This window comes from Manihot esculenta, chromosome 12 (genome assembly GCF_001659605.2).
Source record: "Manihot esculenta cultivar AM560-2 chromosome 12, M.esculenta_v8, whole genome shotgun sequence".
Lineage (NCBI taxonomy): Eukaryota > Viridiplantae > Streptophyta > Magnoliopsida > Malpighiales > Euphorbiaceae > Manihot > Manihot esculenta.
Window position 1 is genome coordinate 51,586 of NC_035172.2, and position 14,283 is coordinate 65,868.

General features: G+C 41.8%; 1 protein-coding gene across 1 annotated transcript; it reads left to right on the forward strand.

Annotated features, from left to right (window-relative positions):
• The first annotated feature begins 6,501 nt into the window (after nucleotides 1-6,501).
• Nucleotides 6,502-10,030, forward strand: LOC122721404. Its single transcript, XM_043949152.1, has 2 exons — nucleotides 6,502-8,276; nucleotides 8,357-10,030. The coding sequence occupies exons 1-2, from the start codon at nucleotides 8,133-8,135 to the stop codon at nucleotides 9,056-9,058; spliced, it is 846 nt and encodes a 281-aa protein (XP_043805087.1). The 5' UTR covers nucleotides 6,502-8,132; the 3' UTR covers nucleotides 9,059-10,030.
• The last annotated feature ends 4,253 nt before the right edge of the window (nucleotides 10,031-14,283 follow it).

Sequence of the window (14,283 nt, forward strand, 5' to 3'; positions counted from 1 at the left end):
AGCTTGCAGATGAGTCATGGGAGACGTGGCCTAATCCTCTGTCTGTGATTTGGAAGCAACACCTGGCCATTTCACCGACTGAGGAGTGCACAAGGGCTGGCTGACCAGCTCAGCTTCGGCTACCGAAACGCATGCAAAACCATGCAACATTCGGGGGCCGAACTTGAGTTTCGGGTGCCTAACAGTGGGCATTTTCGGCAGCCGAACTTACCCTTCGGCGGCCGAACCTGGCCTTTGTCCCCAAAGCCTTTCCTCTTCAAAACGCACTCCTTTTCCATTCTAAACCGTTAAAACACTTGAAAACATTTTAGACAAACTTTCTCTTACCCTTCCAAAGACCTCTAACATCCTCGAATTCCACCGGATGGTAGGAATTCCGATGTCTGAATCTAGCCGGGTATTACATCGGTTAGACTGGATGGCACGATACATGGGGGATTTCCGTATCTCGTATATACATGTCAAGATCTTAATAGTTTCTGTTACTTTTGTGTTATCAGATGCCCTTTTACCTCTTTGAAGGTTATTTATGATGGTTGGAGGAGCGAATCGTGTTCAACATTTTATTGCCAAATGTAAGCCTATTAATTCTCTTCGATCTACAATAAGTTGCCATAAGTACGCATGACACGTGCGCACGACATCTCAGATGCGTCTTGATGGCTATCGTCGTTTAGATCACCAAAATGTGGTACTTTAAATGCTCATTAATGTTTGATTTCAAGCATAAATATAAGGTTTTGCCTTTACTTTTCTACTTTTCGCTATTCCTGTTACACTTGCCCGCTATTCTTAGAGTCATACTCGTTTATTCCTTCATCTTCTAAGCTTTTCGAATTACAAGTACACATCCTTCCTTCGATGGCTCTTTTCTCATACCCTCTGGTTGAAAAAGTAGTCTCTAAGGTTACCTCCACCTCTCTTTTAAAAACTTTCCCTCGCGCCTTCCTTTTTACGGAGACCCATTTACAATCGGGTTTCGAATTCTAACAAATGGATTGCCTTGTTCTCCTTCTCCCCTCCTCCTGACCTGGTGGACACCCAATACGAAAGGATACTTATTTTTTTATTTGAAATAGATTGACTATGGCCTTTATTTTCCATTTTTTGGGTTTGTACATTTCGTCTTTAGGTTTTTCCAAGTCACGGCTTCGATGCTGACCCCAAATTTCATCTTATTCATGAGTGCCTTTGAGGCAATATGCAAGGGTTCGAGCTTTGCTCCTTTCTTACGTCTGTTCTGGGCCTTCTCAAGATTTTAAAGGCTGACAATGATTTCTTAAGCTTCTGCAATAGGAATGGCTTGGCCATTTTCATCAGCCACAAAGATACCATCAAACACTAGATGGAGAATTTTGTTATGGTCGGAGCCAATGGGAGCTTCGATTGGGGCTCAGAGTTAGGATGGGTGGTCGTTGATGTTAGTGTAAATCTAGTCCCATGTATATTTTAAAGATATTTTATCTACTATAAATAAAGATGAGGCATTTATTTTATCCTTTGTTTATTACTGTACATATTAAATTAATAAAACATCCTTGAATGTTATTTAGAGTTTAAGGTTTTAGGAGTTCGAGAGTTTTTTAGAGTTCAGGATTTTTTAGAGTTCAGGAGTTTTTCAGAGTTCAGGGTTTAATATTCAGGTTTAGGGGTTTTGAAGTTTAGGGGTTGGGGTGTTGGGGGTTGGGAATTTAGGGCTTAGGATTTAGGTTCATGGTTCATGATTCAGGTTCTGTTATTTCAAGTTCGAATGCTTGGAATGATTTTCCTCCTTAAAATTTTAATTTGAATTTATTAATATAATTTCTGTGTGTTTTAAAATATATATATAATTTAATTTAAAATGAATGAAATTAAAAATTTTACAACATAATAAAATTAGGTCTCTTAATTTAAATTTCTTGAAATTTACCGGTGCGTTGAAAATGTCATTTATATCTAAGAGTTGCTCCATTCAAATTAGGGATGTGTGCAGTGATAATCTTGAAGAGGGATTCGTTTTGATTCGTGAAAAATTATCGATGAATAGTTATGGATACTAACTTCATGTGGTTTTAAAACTCCATGGAAATTTTAAGCAAAGAGAAGAAAATTGTGAGAGCTGGCAAGTGAGTTCAATTTTGGGTTTTTAAACTCTTCTCTATCATTTAGCCAAATATTTTAACCCAAAACTGAATGAAATCGTGTATATATATATATATATATATATATAATGATGGTGTTTCCATTTAATTACCGATTTTTTTTGTTTAAGAAAACCGTAGTAATAATAATAATAATAATAATAATAATAATAATAATAATAATAATAATAATAATAATAATAACTTATTGTGATTCAATTTAATTACCAATTGTTGTGGGCTGGGACTGTACAATGGCCTCATACCCGGCTCCTGAAAATTTTTAAATTATATAAAGAGATTTTTGTAGTTTTATATATATCAAAAGAAATTACTATTAAATTTTTATATATTTAAAAATTTATTAATTAATTTTTATTTTAAAATTACTCAATTAAAATATTTTATAATTTATAAAATTAAATTTTTAATCTTTTTATTAAATAAATTATTATCCGCCTTTAATATTATTTAATTTAATTTATTTATTTTATTTTATCCCTTTCATTCTCATTTTTTTCAATTTAAAAAATTTATTTTTTATATTTAAAATTTCAACCCTAATATATATATTTTTTAAATTATCCAATTCATTGCATAATTTAATTTTATACACTATTTTTATTATTAAGAAGTAATTATCTTACTTAATTAGTTTTTAATCTATTTATATAATTAAATTATTTAAATATAGAGAAATAAATTTTAAATTTTTATAAATAAAAGTATTTAAGAGTAATATTTTATTAATGAATGAGTTTTGTGGATTATTTAAATTTAAAAAATAATTTAATTTTAAAAAATAATTTTATTTTAAAAAATATAAATTTAATAGGTAATAGATTAGATAATTTAAATTTAAAAATATTTAAATATAAATAAAGTATTATTTTTCTAGATAATATGTTAAATTACTTAAGTTAGGGAAAAAATAAATAGAAATATTATTTTTATAATTTGTAATATCCGGCTAGATTTCGGTATCGGAATTTCTACCGTCCGGTGGAATCTCGGATGTCGGAAACCTCTAGAAGGGTAAAATCATGTTTTTATAAAATGTTTTGATGTATTTTATGATTTTAAGTAAAAAGAAGTTGAGTTTTTAAATGAAAATAGCCTTGGAGGAAGACTCAGGTTCGGCCGCCGAATCCCAAGTTCGGCCGCCGAACGTGCATGCGTTTCGGGAGTGCTTTAGGCCTCCGAAAGCATAAGTGAGGGAAGTCCAGGTTCGGCCTCCGAACATGGCATGCATGCGGAGGCACGTTAGGCCCCCGAAAGTGGTCTGGCCAGCCACCTATAAAGGGGTCCCCATGTCCGAACGGGTGAGCTTTTCTCCCCGTTTTCGGCCAAGGTGAGTTCTCCGCCGTCCCTCATCGATTTTGAGCTTCTTCCTTCGAATCTTCATGATTTTCTTATGAGTTTTCACTTGGTTTGAAGATCTTTGAGCAAAAGAGCAAGTTTGGAAGCTTGGAGACCAAAGAGTGGATATCTCCCTACCTGCAAGCTAGGATCATCTTTCCTCTCGATCTTCAAGAGGTAAGCTTAGATCCAACCTTTCTTACATGTTTTAAACAAGTTTTATGAAGATCTATGGGGTAGAAATGCATATTAGGTTATTGTTATGTTTATGGGTTTATGTATGTTTATGAATAATGTGGGTTGTTTGATGTGTTGTAGTTGGGGTTTAGGATAGTTGAAGCCCCTAGGAGCTTGTATGCTTGAGTATGCATGTTGTAGGATAGGAAAATGCATGATTGAATGAGTTGGGAGGCATTTGTGCATGTTGGAGCCGGGTTTCTGCCCTTTGGGAGAAACCAGGTTCGGCAGCCGAAGGGACTTTCGGCCGCCGAACCTACCTGTGGAAGCAACTTTCGGCTGCCGAAGCCTGCCCCCGAAAGTAGACTTTCGTCTCTAGAGGGGACTTTCGGCCGCCGAAGGTGCCGCCGAACATGCATGAGTTTCGTCTCTGGAGGGAACCTTCGGCCGCCGAAAGTGCCGCCGAAGGTGCATGACTTTCGGCTCTGGAGGGACTTTCGGCCGCCGAACCTGCCGCCGAAAGTGCCCTGTTCAGCCCTCCTTTGCATGAATTCCTTGATTGTTTTAAGGTGTTTTAGGGGGTTTTTGGGGGATGTTTTTAGAGTTATGATTATGTATGTTAGGTCCCTCATTTAAGTCCACCTGTGTAGGTTCGGACCCGAGGAACCGAGGACCCCAGCAGTGAGTTCAGCTGCTTCAGTGTTTGTCAGAGTCAGCCAGAGGTGAGTGGAACTAAACTTAATCTTTTAAATTGAGAAATTATATGTTTTTATCATGTTTCATGCATCATGGTTATGCAATAGGATGATTGCATTAGATTTCACGAATATGTTGCATCGCATTCTTTATTGTTGATGTGGGTGAATGTTGGATGACCCAATTAGTCCCTGAGGAAAGACCAGGACTCCATTCTACGGCCTGGCACGGATATGGGACTCGAAGACCAGGTGCCCAGAGGAGGCTCTGGGGCAATGGTAAGTAATGTATGATATGACAGGAAGACCAGGACCCCATGCTACGGCCTGGCACGAAATGATGCTAGGACTATTTGGTGACAAGTTCACCCAACCCTTGATGTGAATTGTCTGAGTTATGATGCATTTCATATGAGCATGTTTGTTAATATGTTTTTATGGTTCTACTCACTGGGCTTGTTAGCTCACCCCTCTCCCTTAACCCCCAGATTTGCAGGTACATGATAGAGTAGGAGGTCGGATAGAGTAAAATCTTAGTCATGTAATAGCTCGTAGTGGACATGATGGATATTGTAATGTAATGTTGAGTTATGTAATGTAATGATGATATTGAGGTTTAGAAGTGTGCTTGACCATAGTACGTTGTAAATCCCTTTTTAGATACATGATTTTAAATGTTTATGGATGATTATGTTTAACCAAACTTAATGCATGATTATGTCACCCCATTGGAGCATTGATGAGGACTCCAAGGTGGGGTTAATGTTAATGTCTATGTTAATGCATGCACAGGTTGAGTTTGGTTCATGAATGAAAAAGAAAAGTTCAATTTTTATGTATGTTGTTGATCATGTATGAGATTAAACAGGTTCACAGGATATATGTTAGGCTTGCTACGGGTCCCGGCGGCCTTAAGCCGATCTGGATCCTAGCGGCGGTAGCGGTCCGGTTTTCGGGTCGTTGCATAATTAATGGTTAAATAATTTAATTTAAAAAATAAATATTATAATAAATATTATATTAAATTGTTATGTTACTTTTTTACAGTATTATTTTTTATATATTTATATGTCATAGAAAGAGTTTTTATTTATAATAAATATTATTAAAAATTAATTTTATAATAGAATGAGAAATTAATTATTAATTAATAGATTGTTAAGAAAGATATAATCGTAAATATAAAAAAATAAATTTATTATTAATATATTTTAATTGATAAAAAATAGATAAATTGTAATTTAATTATAATATTTTATTAATTTTTTTATAAATTTTTTAAATATATATTTATTTTATATATTTTATTTTTTATTGATCATTCATTAAAATTGAATCTTAAATAAAATTTTAAATTCGTCACCGGTTATGTGTGCCGAAATTGACGACAGAATTTTTTTTTTTTTTTTTTTTTTGCCCTTTTTCAATGCATTAGCTAATAATATAGTAATTGAGCTGCATTTGCACGCTGATTATTGAGTCATTGCGTTTTTGGGCTATTGCTAGGGATGCATTGGGCGCTGACCTATTGAGATCCAGAAAATAGGATTTTAGTGTATGTAAACTTGATCTTTCTAGGATGGTACTCCTTTCCTTTTATTTTTTTTCTTTTTGCTTGCCAGTGGCGCCCAACGGCTTCTCTGCTACAGTGACGTCTATCTCTGTCAGGTGGGCCCGTATCATCAGGTACCATACCTATGTCAGACGACTATTTAATTTCTCCCAGTGCGCATGCGAATAGGGCTGCGAAAGGATGGGACTTGCCCATTTCTCCCCATGTCTCCTTCTCAAGCCGGCCTCCTACTTACTGAGTTTGGGCTTGCGGACGACCCGATCTGTCATTCATGCTAGATCCCGAGTCGAAGCCACTGGGCAGGCCTGCCTAGGGGCGCTCCGAGCTTAGGGCGTGGTCTGCTCTCGTAGGCCCCGATTTAGCCCAAAGGGGGTGCAAGGCCCGATGGTTATCAAATGCCCCTTTACCTCCTCAGCAGTTATTGCATGAGTGATGAGGGGGTAAATACCGAGAACCCATTATGACTGCGTGGCCCGAGAACAGTTCCTATCAAAACGTCTCTTCTTCACTTTACTATTCTCATAATTCAAATCTTCACCATCTTCACAGAATCTTTATTCTCCTTATGCTTTCTACGTGCTCCATTTGTCCTGCCCTTCTGCCCCAATCGTCTTTAAGGTACGCTTTTCATATTGCCATGGATAGCCCGAAGCTTCTTGATGTAATGAATCTTGAGTCTAGTGTTACCCTTTCTACCCTGAGAAATTTCTTTTCTCGAGAGTACCTGGATACCCTTCTTTTCCATATCTGGGCTCTCCTTCGTAATGAGAGGATCATTCTTCTCGATCCTCCTCCTTCTGGTTTAATCGACCCTCAAAAAGGCCGTAGTTTGGTTTTCTTTGTCAAACAGCGCGAATATGGCTTAACCTTCCATTTTTCACCTTTCTTTATTGAGGTTTTCCGGTACTTCAGAATAACTCATTGGATGCTTGCTCCCAATTCAATTCTTTTTATGGGTTCCTTTGAGTCTGTCAGTCTGAGTTGGGGTATCTCGCCCACAGCTCGTTTGTTTGTCACCTTCTTCCGGCTGGTCCGGGCGGTTCAAGGTTTTTACTATTTTGCCCCCCGAGGAGGGTTGTCCATTTTCTCGGGTCATAAAGACTCAATCAAAGGTTGGATATAGGGGTTCGCTGTGGCGGAGTTAAAAGGGGATCCCGAGCTGTCTTGGCAGGTGGACCTCCCTTGGAGGGAGGTTCCTTTGGGTTGTAATGATCTCCCCCAGCTGAGCCTCTCTGAACAGATCGACTTTCTTCAACTGACTTCCGTTGAGTAGAAGTATAATGTCGAAAAATGCATGTTCGTGTCCAGTCTTCAAGACTGCAAAGACGTGGGTATTTTACTCTGTTTTAGCTGTCTTATGTTTTCTTTCTTTTTAATTTTCAATAAATACCTTTCTCACTTGCATTAATATCTATTTCTTGTAGCTTCTGAGATTCCCATGGACAAGATCAAGCCCCCGAAGAACTTTGTTTTGTCTCGGGAGAGCATGAGGGCCGCTTTGGATGCTTTCCGGGCTGGGCGGCCAGTTGCTGAAGTAACTCGAGAGGTCGCCCAGATCATTTCTCCTAGGTCGGTGGACCGTACCATTCCCCCTGCCTCAGTCTCCTCTCGTGCTCCCAGACTGAGCTCCAAGGATTCTAAGGCTTTCAAAGCTTCCAGCCGCAGCAGGTCCAGCTCTTCTCCCCGATCTCCCAAAGTCTCTAAATCCAAATAGCCCCCTATCCCGACTTCCCAAGGGCTTATGGCAATCAATGAGTCGGCCGAGGATGCACAGTTCGTGAGGACTGAGGTCGCTCCTACTTCTGAGGTCGCTCCAGCCGAGGAGGGGGTTCCTAAGGGTGGAAGTGAGGGCCTCCCAGCAGTAGGAGTTGAGGTCGTACCTGTAGTCAAGGACACCTCTAAGGAGGGGACCAAGTCCAAATCTGTTGTTGCTGCTCCTCACCGGAAGAAGATCTTGGACGGCAGTGATGTCATTTTTACAGGGGCCACGAGTAGCAGGCTCCCTTCTCAGAAGCTCCCACAGTGACTCCAGCTCCGAAGAGGGCTCGTACTTCCAAGCAGCCGGCTCCACCTCTGCCTCCCCTTGAGAAAGCGAAGACTTCTGTGGAGCCGTTGTTTTCTACCCCTGACAATGAGGTATTGAACGCGGAGGACATCACTCACCAGTCTCCAGCCAGCCTTGTTGTAGCGTTATTGGCGGAGAGGATGTTCGGTGGGATTACCAAAGCATCGGACCCGCGCTTGCTTGCCCTTACTGGCCTTTTGGCCAACTCTACACGGGAGCAGGTGGCGTTCCATTCTCGGACTCGGGAGGAGCTCGGAGACACAATTAGGAAGATGCTCCTTATGGTAAATTGTCCCCTTTAGTTCTGAGTTGTACTTTATTCTCGTTATTTTCTTATTTTGACATTTTTTTCTTTTCTTGCTAGGTGATGGGTCTCTTTATGGAGATTGATGCATGTGATCAGTCTCTTCTGAGCTCGATGGACCGCCGGATTGAGGAGGCTCGCCACGAAGAGAACCTTACAGCAACTAGTGATGCCCAGGGTCATCTTGCTGCAGCTCAAGATCATCTAAAGGCTCTGCAAGAGGAGCTGGCTTGGACTCGGAATGCTGTCAAGAGGGCTGATGAGAGGGCGGCTGTAGCGGAGGCTCGTCGCGAGGAAGTTTTGGAGCAGCTGTCCTCCTTAGAGAGTGCTCATTGCGAGAGGGATGAGGCCGTGGCCCAACGCGAGGAGGTCTGGTGTCAGTACGAGGCAGCCAAGGCAGATTATGACGAAGTCCAAGTCCGATGTGAGACAGTCATGGCACAAAGGGACAAGGCCTTGGCTCGGATTGTGGTCCTCGAGCAGGAGCTTAGCAAACGTACTGAGAGTCTGAAAGACCTAACCTTGGCAGCAGAAGAGTCAAAGCTTCAACAACAACAGCTCTGCCAAGAAGTTACGGCTTTAGAAAGAAGATGTTCTGCCCTGCTCGAGGATGCTAAACTTGCTAAGGATAGGGTCCAGTTGGCGTGTGAGGAGCGCTTGCGAAAGCAGAGATCGATCAGGCCTGCCAAAAGTGTTTGCAGGAATATAAGTTCTTCGGAGCTAAAAGCTGAGATCAAGCAGGCTTGTGAAGATCGTCTTTAACACTATAAGGATTCTCTTGAGCTGAAGGCCAAGATTAAGGAGGCCTGTGAGGCATGACTTGCGGATTTCAAGGCTTCTGATGCGATGAAGAATGAAATATGGACTAAAGCCTTCTGCATGTTTGCCACTAGGTTCAATCAAGGTTTGCAGGAGGCTAGGGATGATCCCTCTACCCCTTTGGCTCGCCTCCGAGCTCCTGAGGTAGATTCTGATGGCGAGGAGGTGTGCTATGGGGAGGAGTATAATCCTTTGCCTAAAGGGATTCTTCGTGCATCAATCGGACCTTAAAAAGAAAAGGCTAGTTCTAAGGGAGATGGCGTTGATCCTCAGGGGGAAGACGATGGGCCTCTGGGAGGTGAGATCGTGCCCTTCGTGGGTACTGGGGGACAAGAGTCTGGGGGTGTTGAAATCCTTGGGAGTAGATCTGTAGATGATAAAAATGTAATTACTGATGTTAGTCCTTTAAGGATGATCTTTCCTCCTGTAATCTTGGATGATTAAATAATATAGCATTTTATTCCCTTTTATATTGGTGTTGCCATCTTTTCTTTTATTTTTTAGCGCTTAATTGTGTGCTGAATTTTAATGAATGAGAGCTTGCCTTCGTTTGTGCTTGTAAAAGTTTTTCTAACTTGACTTAATTTAAACAAGCTGTTTTAAGCTATGTGTTCACTCGACAAACTCTCAAGGAACCTTTCTCCCACTGGGCTGATTCGGACTAAGAGTTTGATAGCTAGATAAACTTCTGTTTTGCGAGTTCTTCCAGTCTTGTAAAGGTTTTCTGGGTTTTCATGTCATAGTTTTATCAGTACTATGAGTTCGGACGTATATTGAAATGTCTCGTTGGGTTTAGGCACTTTATTTTCTCTAAGTATAACGTTATAACTATCGAAGTGAGTTGGGCCGTGTGCCCCATTGAGAGAGTGAGCTTGGGTTTTTGAGGTCTTTTCTACTTAGCTGATTTTATTTTGTTTCCACATGTTGGTCATGGGTCCAGGCTGGGAGCTCATGTTTCTGACCATATTTTATCTTTATTGAGGGGCCTCTATTTGTGAACTTCTCTCTCTCTCTCTCTTTTTTTTTTTTTTTTTTTTGCTGGGTTCGCCATGACTTAGAGCTTATCCCTCTGGGGGTGGCGAGCTCGGATTTCATCTTCTGCTTTTTTCAAACGTCTCGGGTTTGATGTTAAGATCAGACCTCTGGATTTATCTTTGTTTTTGTATTGAGTCAAGTTGAGGTTGTAGCTTTGTTCGAGCATCTCACTAAGGTTTTAGGAAGGATTCAAGCTCTTTGGCTTTACTTGTCGCTTCATCATCCCAGCCGGTTTTGTGGTGCCGGGGTCACTTGGGAGCCCGGTCACCTACCTCACTGATGTCTTGAACAAGATTTAGGCTCTTTGGCCTTATTGTCACTTCATCATCCCAACTGGTTTTGTGGTGCCGGTGTAATACCCGGCTAGACCCCGGTATCGGAATTCCTACTTTCCGGCGGATTTTCCGTTGGAAGTCGGGATTCGTGGATGTCGGAGCTTGCCCTAAGGGTATAAGAAAGGTTTTTAAGATGTATTTTAAGTGTTTTTTTTATCATGTTTGCATGTTTTGAGTTAAGAAAATCGAGTTTTGAAATGAAAAGGCCAAGGGGACAAAAGCCAGGTTCGGCCGCCGAAGGTGAAGTTCGGCCGCCGAAAGTTGCATGGTTTCGCATGCCCGTTAGGCCGCCGAAGGAAGGGTCGGTTGGCCACTACAAAAGCCCCTTTTGCCCGAGACTTGAGTGTTAAACACTCTGTTTTTGGGTCAAAGGTAGGTTCAAGCTCTCCTTGGTGTGATTTCTCATGTTTTCCTCAAATCTTGCATGTTTTAACTTGATTTGAGCTTTGTTTTAGAGATTTGAGCAAAAGGAAGCAAAGTTGAACACTTGGAGAGTTTGATTGAGTTTTTCCCCATCTCCAAGCTTGGATCATCAATCCTCTAGTTCTTCAAGAGGTAAGCATGGATCCTCACCTCCCCTTATGTTTAAAGCAAGTTTTAGAAGTTTTGGAGAGGTTTATGGCATGTTTTGGGGTATAAGCATGAGTTTGAGCATATGTTGCTCATAGGCGTTTTGTTGTGGTTTTTGGGGCTTGAACTAGTTTTTAGGCCTCTATATGCATGAGTTAGGTTATATGTTAGTTGAGAAGTGTTGGTATGCATGTTATGGGTGTTTGCTAGGAGTTTGGAGGCTGAGAGCATGAGTTGTGCTCGAATTCTACCTTTCTGGAGAATCCAGGTTCGGCCGCCGAAGCAAGGTTCGGCCGCCGAACCCCTTGTGGAGGCAGTTTCGGCTGCCAAACCTTGCCCCCGAAAGCTAGGCTTTTGGGTGAGAAAGAGACTTTCGGCCGCCGAAAGAGGGAGTTCGGCCGCCGAAAGTGCATGAGTTTCGTCTCTGGATGAGACTTTCGGCCGCCGAAGGTGCCGCCGAACATGCATGAGTTTCGTCTCTGGAGGGAGGTTTCGGCCGCCGAACCAGCCGCCGAAGGTGCCCAGTCCAGCCTTCTTTTACCCATTTTTCCATGCATGCCTATGATGTTTTAGAGGGGTTTTGGGGAGATAGTAAGAGTTATGTTTAAGTAAGGTTGGTCCTCATTTGAGTCCACCTGTGTAGGTACGGACCCGAGAGACCAAGGAGGCCCACAGAGTTAGAGTTACAGAGACTGCTCAGCAGTTGACAGAGGTGAGTGGAACAGAACTTTATTTTAAAAGTTAAGAACTGTTTTAGCATGATTCATGCATCATTAATGCCATGTTTATGTAGGATGTTTTGCATTAGTATACACCAAGTTGATGCATTGCATTATTACTTGTATATGTGGATTGGACCGAGGCGATCTCAATAGCCCATAAGTCTGTCATTCTTGTATGACCTGTGTGAGCTCCTTTGGGGCCGGGCATTTACCTTGGATGAGTCCTGTGTGAGCCCTTATAGGGTCGGGCACCATGAGTAGTTAGTGAAAGACCTGTGTGAGCTCCTTTGGGGGCCGGGCACTGACAGAGGGAGTTTTGGGATCATGTCCAATCCGAGATGTGAAATGTTTGTGCAGTGATGCATCATAAGATAACATGGTTTAAATGTGATGTTTTTATCGATTCCGCTCACTGGGCTTTAGCAGCTCATCCCTCTCCCTAACCCCATTTTACAGGGCCTCAGAGAAGAGAAAGAGAAAGAGATAGCAAGGGTAAAAGGCATATGTAAGAGTATAGAGTAGTGGACATGATAATGATGTACAGTACAGAGTTTATGTAATGTAGAGAAATGATGTAATAGTAAGTTATGTACTGAGTTATAGAATTGTGCTTGGCCCTAGTGCTTGTTATTCCTTTATACATGATCCTTTTATGTTATATATGTTTGAGATAATGTTGTTATGAGAGCTAGGCTTGGTGCATGGTAGTATCTCTATCTCTGTAGTTACTGTATGGTACCATAGCAGGTATCACTCTTCGAGTGCATACAGACAGAGCATGCATAGTCCAGGCTTAGTTGATGAGAAAAGTTTCAGTGTTACAGAAAGTCAAGCAAAGAAAAAAAAAATAATAATAATAACATCGAAAAGAGTAAGTAACAGTTTGAAGCTTAAGTTTGATCATGTATGGGATTTATCAGGTACATAGAGTTGACAGTAGGCTTACTACGGGTCCCGGCGGCCTTAAGCCGATCTGGATCCTAGTGCCGGTGATGGTCCGATAAGCGGGCTGTTACAGATTGGTATCAGAGCATAGGGCCTCTAGAGTACGGTGTGCTGAGCTACGATGCTCAGGGAGTAGAGATATCTCACATCGGAAAGAGGTTGTTTTAGAGGGCAAGCACAATAGGAAGATCATGTCCACTAGGATAGGATGTTGAGTCCTGTCTTGATGTGTTATGCCATGATTTTATGCATGTGCATTTAATGATATGCTATGATATGTGATGTTATGAGTTGCGGGTTCATGTTGTTACATGGATCCTATGATGCTAAAGTTTATGTTATGTTTTCAGAAGCTAAGATGAGAGGAACCCGTCGATCAGCTAGATTGACTGGAGCTCCGCCCGAGAATGAGGGTATGGAAGGGCGTCCCCCTGCTTTGCCAAGAGCTATGTCCCAAAGGGCAGGCAGAGAAAGATCATCAAGGGACCCTAGAAGGTCTTTTAATGAAAGCAGGAGGGAGACCGAACAGAGAAGAAGATCTAGTGATACAAGGGAAGAGATGGATGTGGATCCAAGAAGGGATGGAGGGTTAGGTGTTGGCACTATGGAGGAGGATGTGGGATCATCACAGGGAGGCGGTCAGGCCTCGGGGTATGGTTATCCACCCCACTATCAGCCCTACCCACAGGGCCCAGGATATTCGATGGGAGGTACATCGGATTATCCTAGTTTTCACCCATATTCCACATATATGCCTTATCCACCGTATTACCCCCCATATCCACCATATCCCATGTATCCACCCTCGCCTTTTTACCCCAGTCCAGCATACTCTACACCAGAAAGTTCTGCACCTCCCCCACCACCACCAGTGGTACAACCAGAAGCCCCAGTTATCCAAACACCTCAACCTGGCCCATCTGTGAGGAGCAAGGTAAAGATGACTGATTACCTAAAGTTAGATGCTCCTAAGTATCAATCAGGAGATGATCCGTTTGAGTACATTAAAGCAGTCAAGATGATAGCAGATGAGCTAGGGGCAGATGATACCAGAGCCATTCAGATGGCAGGGTTCACTTTAAAATGTAAGAAGGCGAAGGAATGGTTTGGCGTCTATGTGGACCCTAGGTTGGATGACATGTCTTGGGAGGAGTTTGCTAATGAGTTTGCCGGATGGGCATTTCCAGATAGTTCGAAAGAGCTAAAGATGATAGAGTTTGAGCAGCTCAAGCAGACAGAGGATATGAGTATTGATGAGTTTACTGACAGGTTTCTGGAGTTGCTGCGGTATGCAGGACAGGCCTATGATACGGAACAGAAAAAGGCCAGGAGGTATGCTATGAAACTGCATTCCAGGTATTCCTCTTTGATCCATGCAGCCGAGAGGGAGAGTTTCCACACCGTGGTGGATTTAGCACGAAGAATGGAGGCTAGTGCCATTATACAGGGTACAGTGAAACAGCAGCCGGCACAGTCTTCTGGTTCTAAGACCCCAGGTAGGGGTAAGTCAGATCCCTCTTCACAGGGTGCAGCAACTTCCAGTGGTAAGAAGTGGAGTGGT

Coding starts and splice junctions, on each gene's coding strand:
- LOC122721404 (XM_043949152.1), top strand. CDS start 8,133: ATGTTCGGTGGGATTACCAAAGCATCGGACCCGCGCTTGCTTGCCCTT. Junction 8,277..8,356: donor TTAGGAAGATGCTCCTTATG/GTAAATTGTCCC, acceptor TTTTCTTGCTAG/GTGATGGGTCTCTTTATGGA.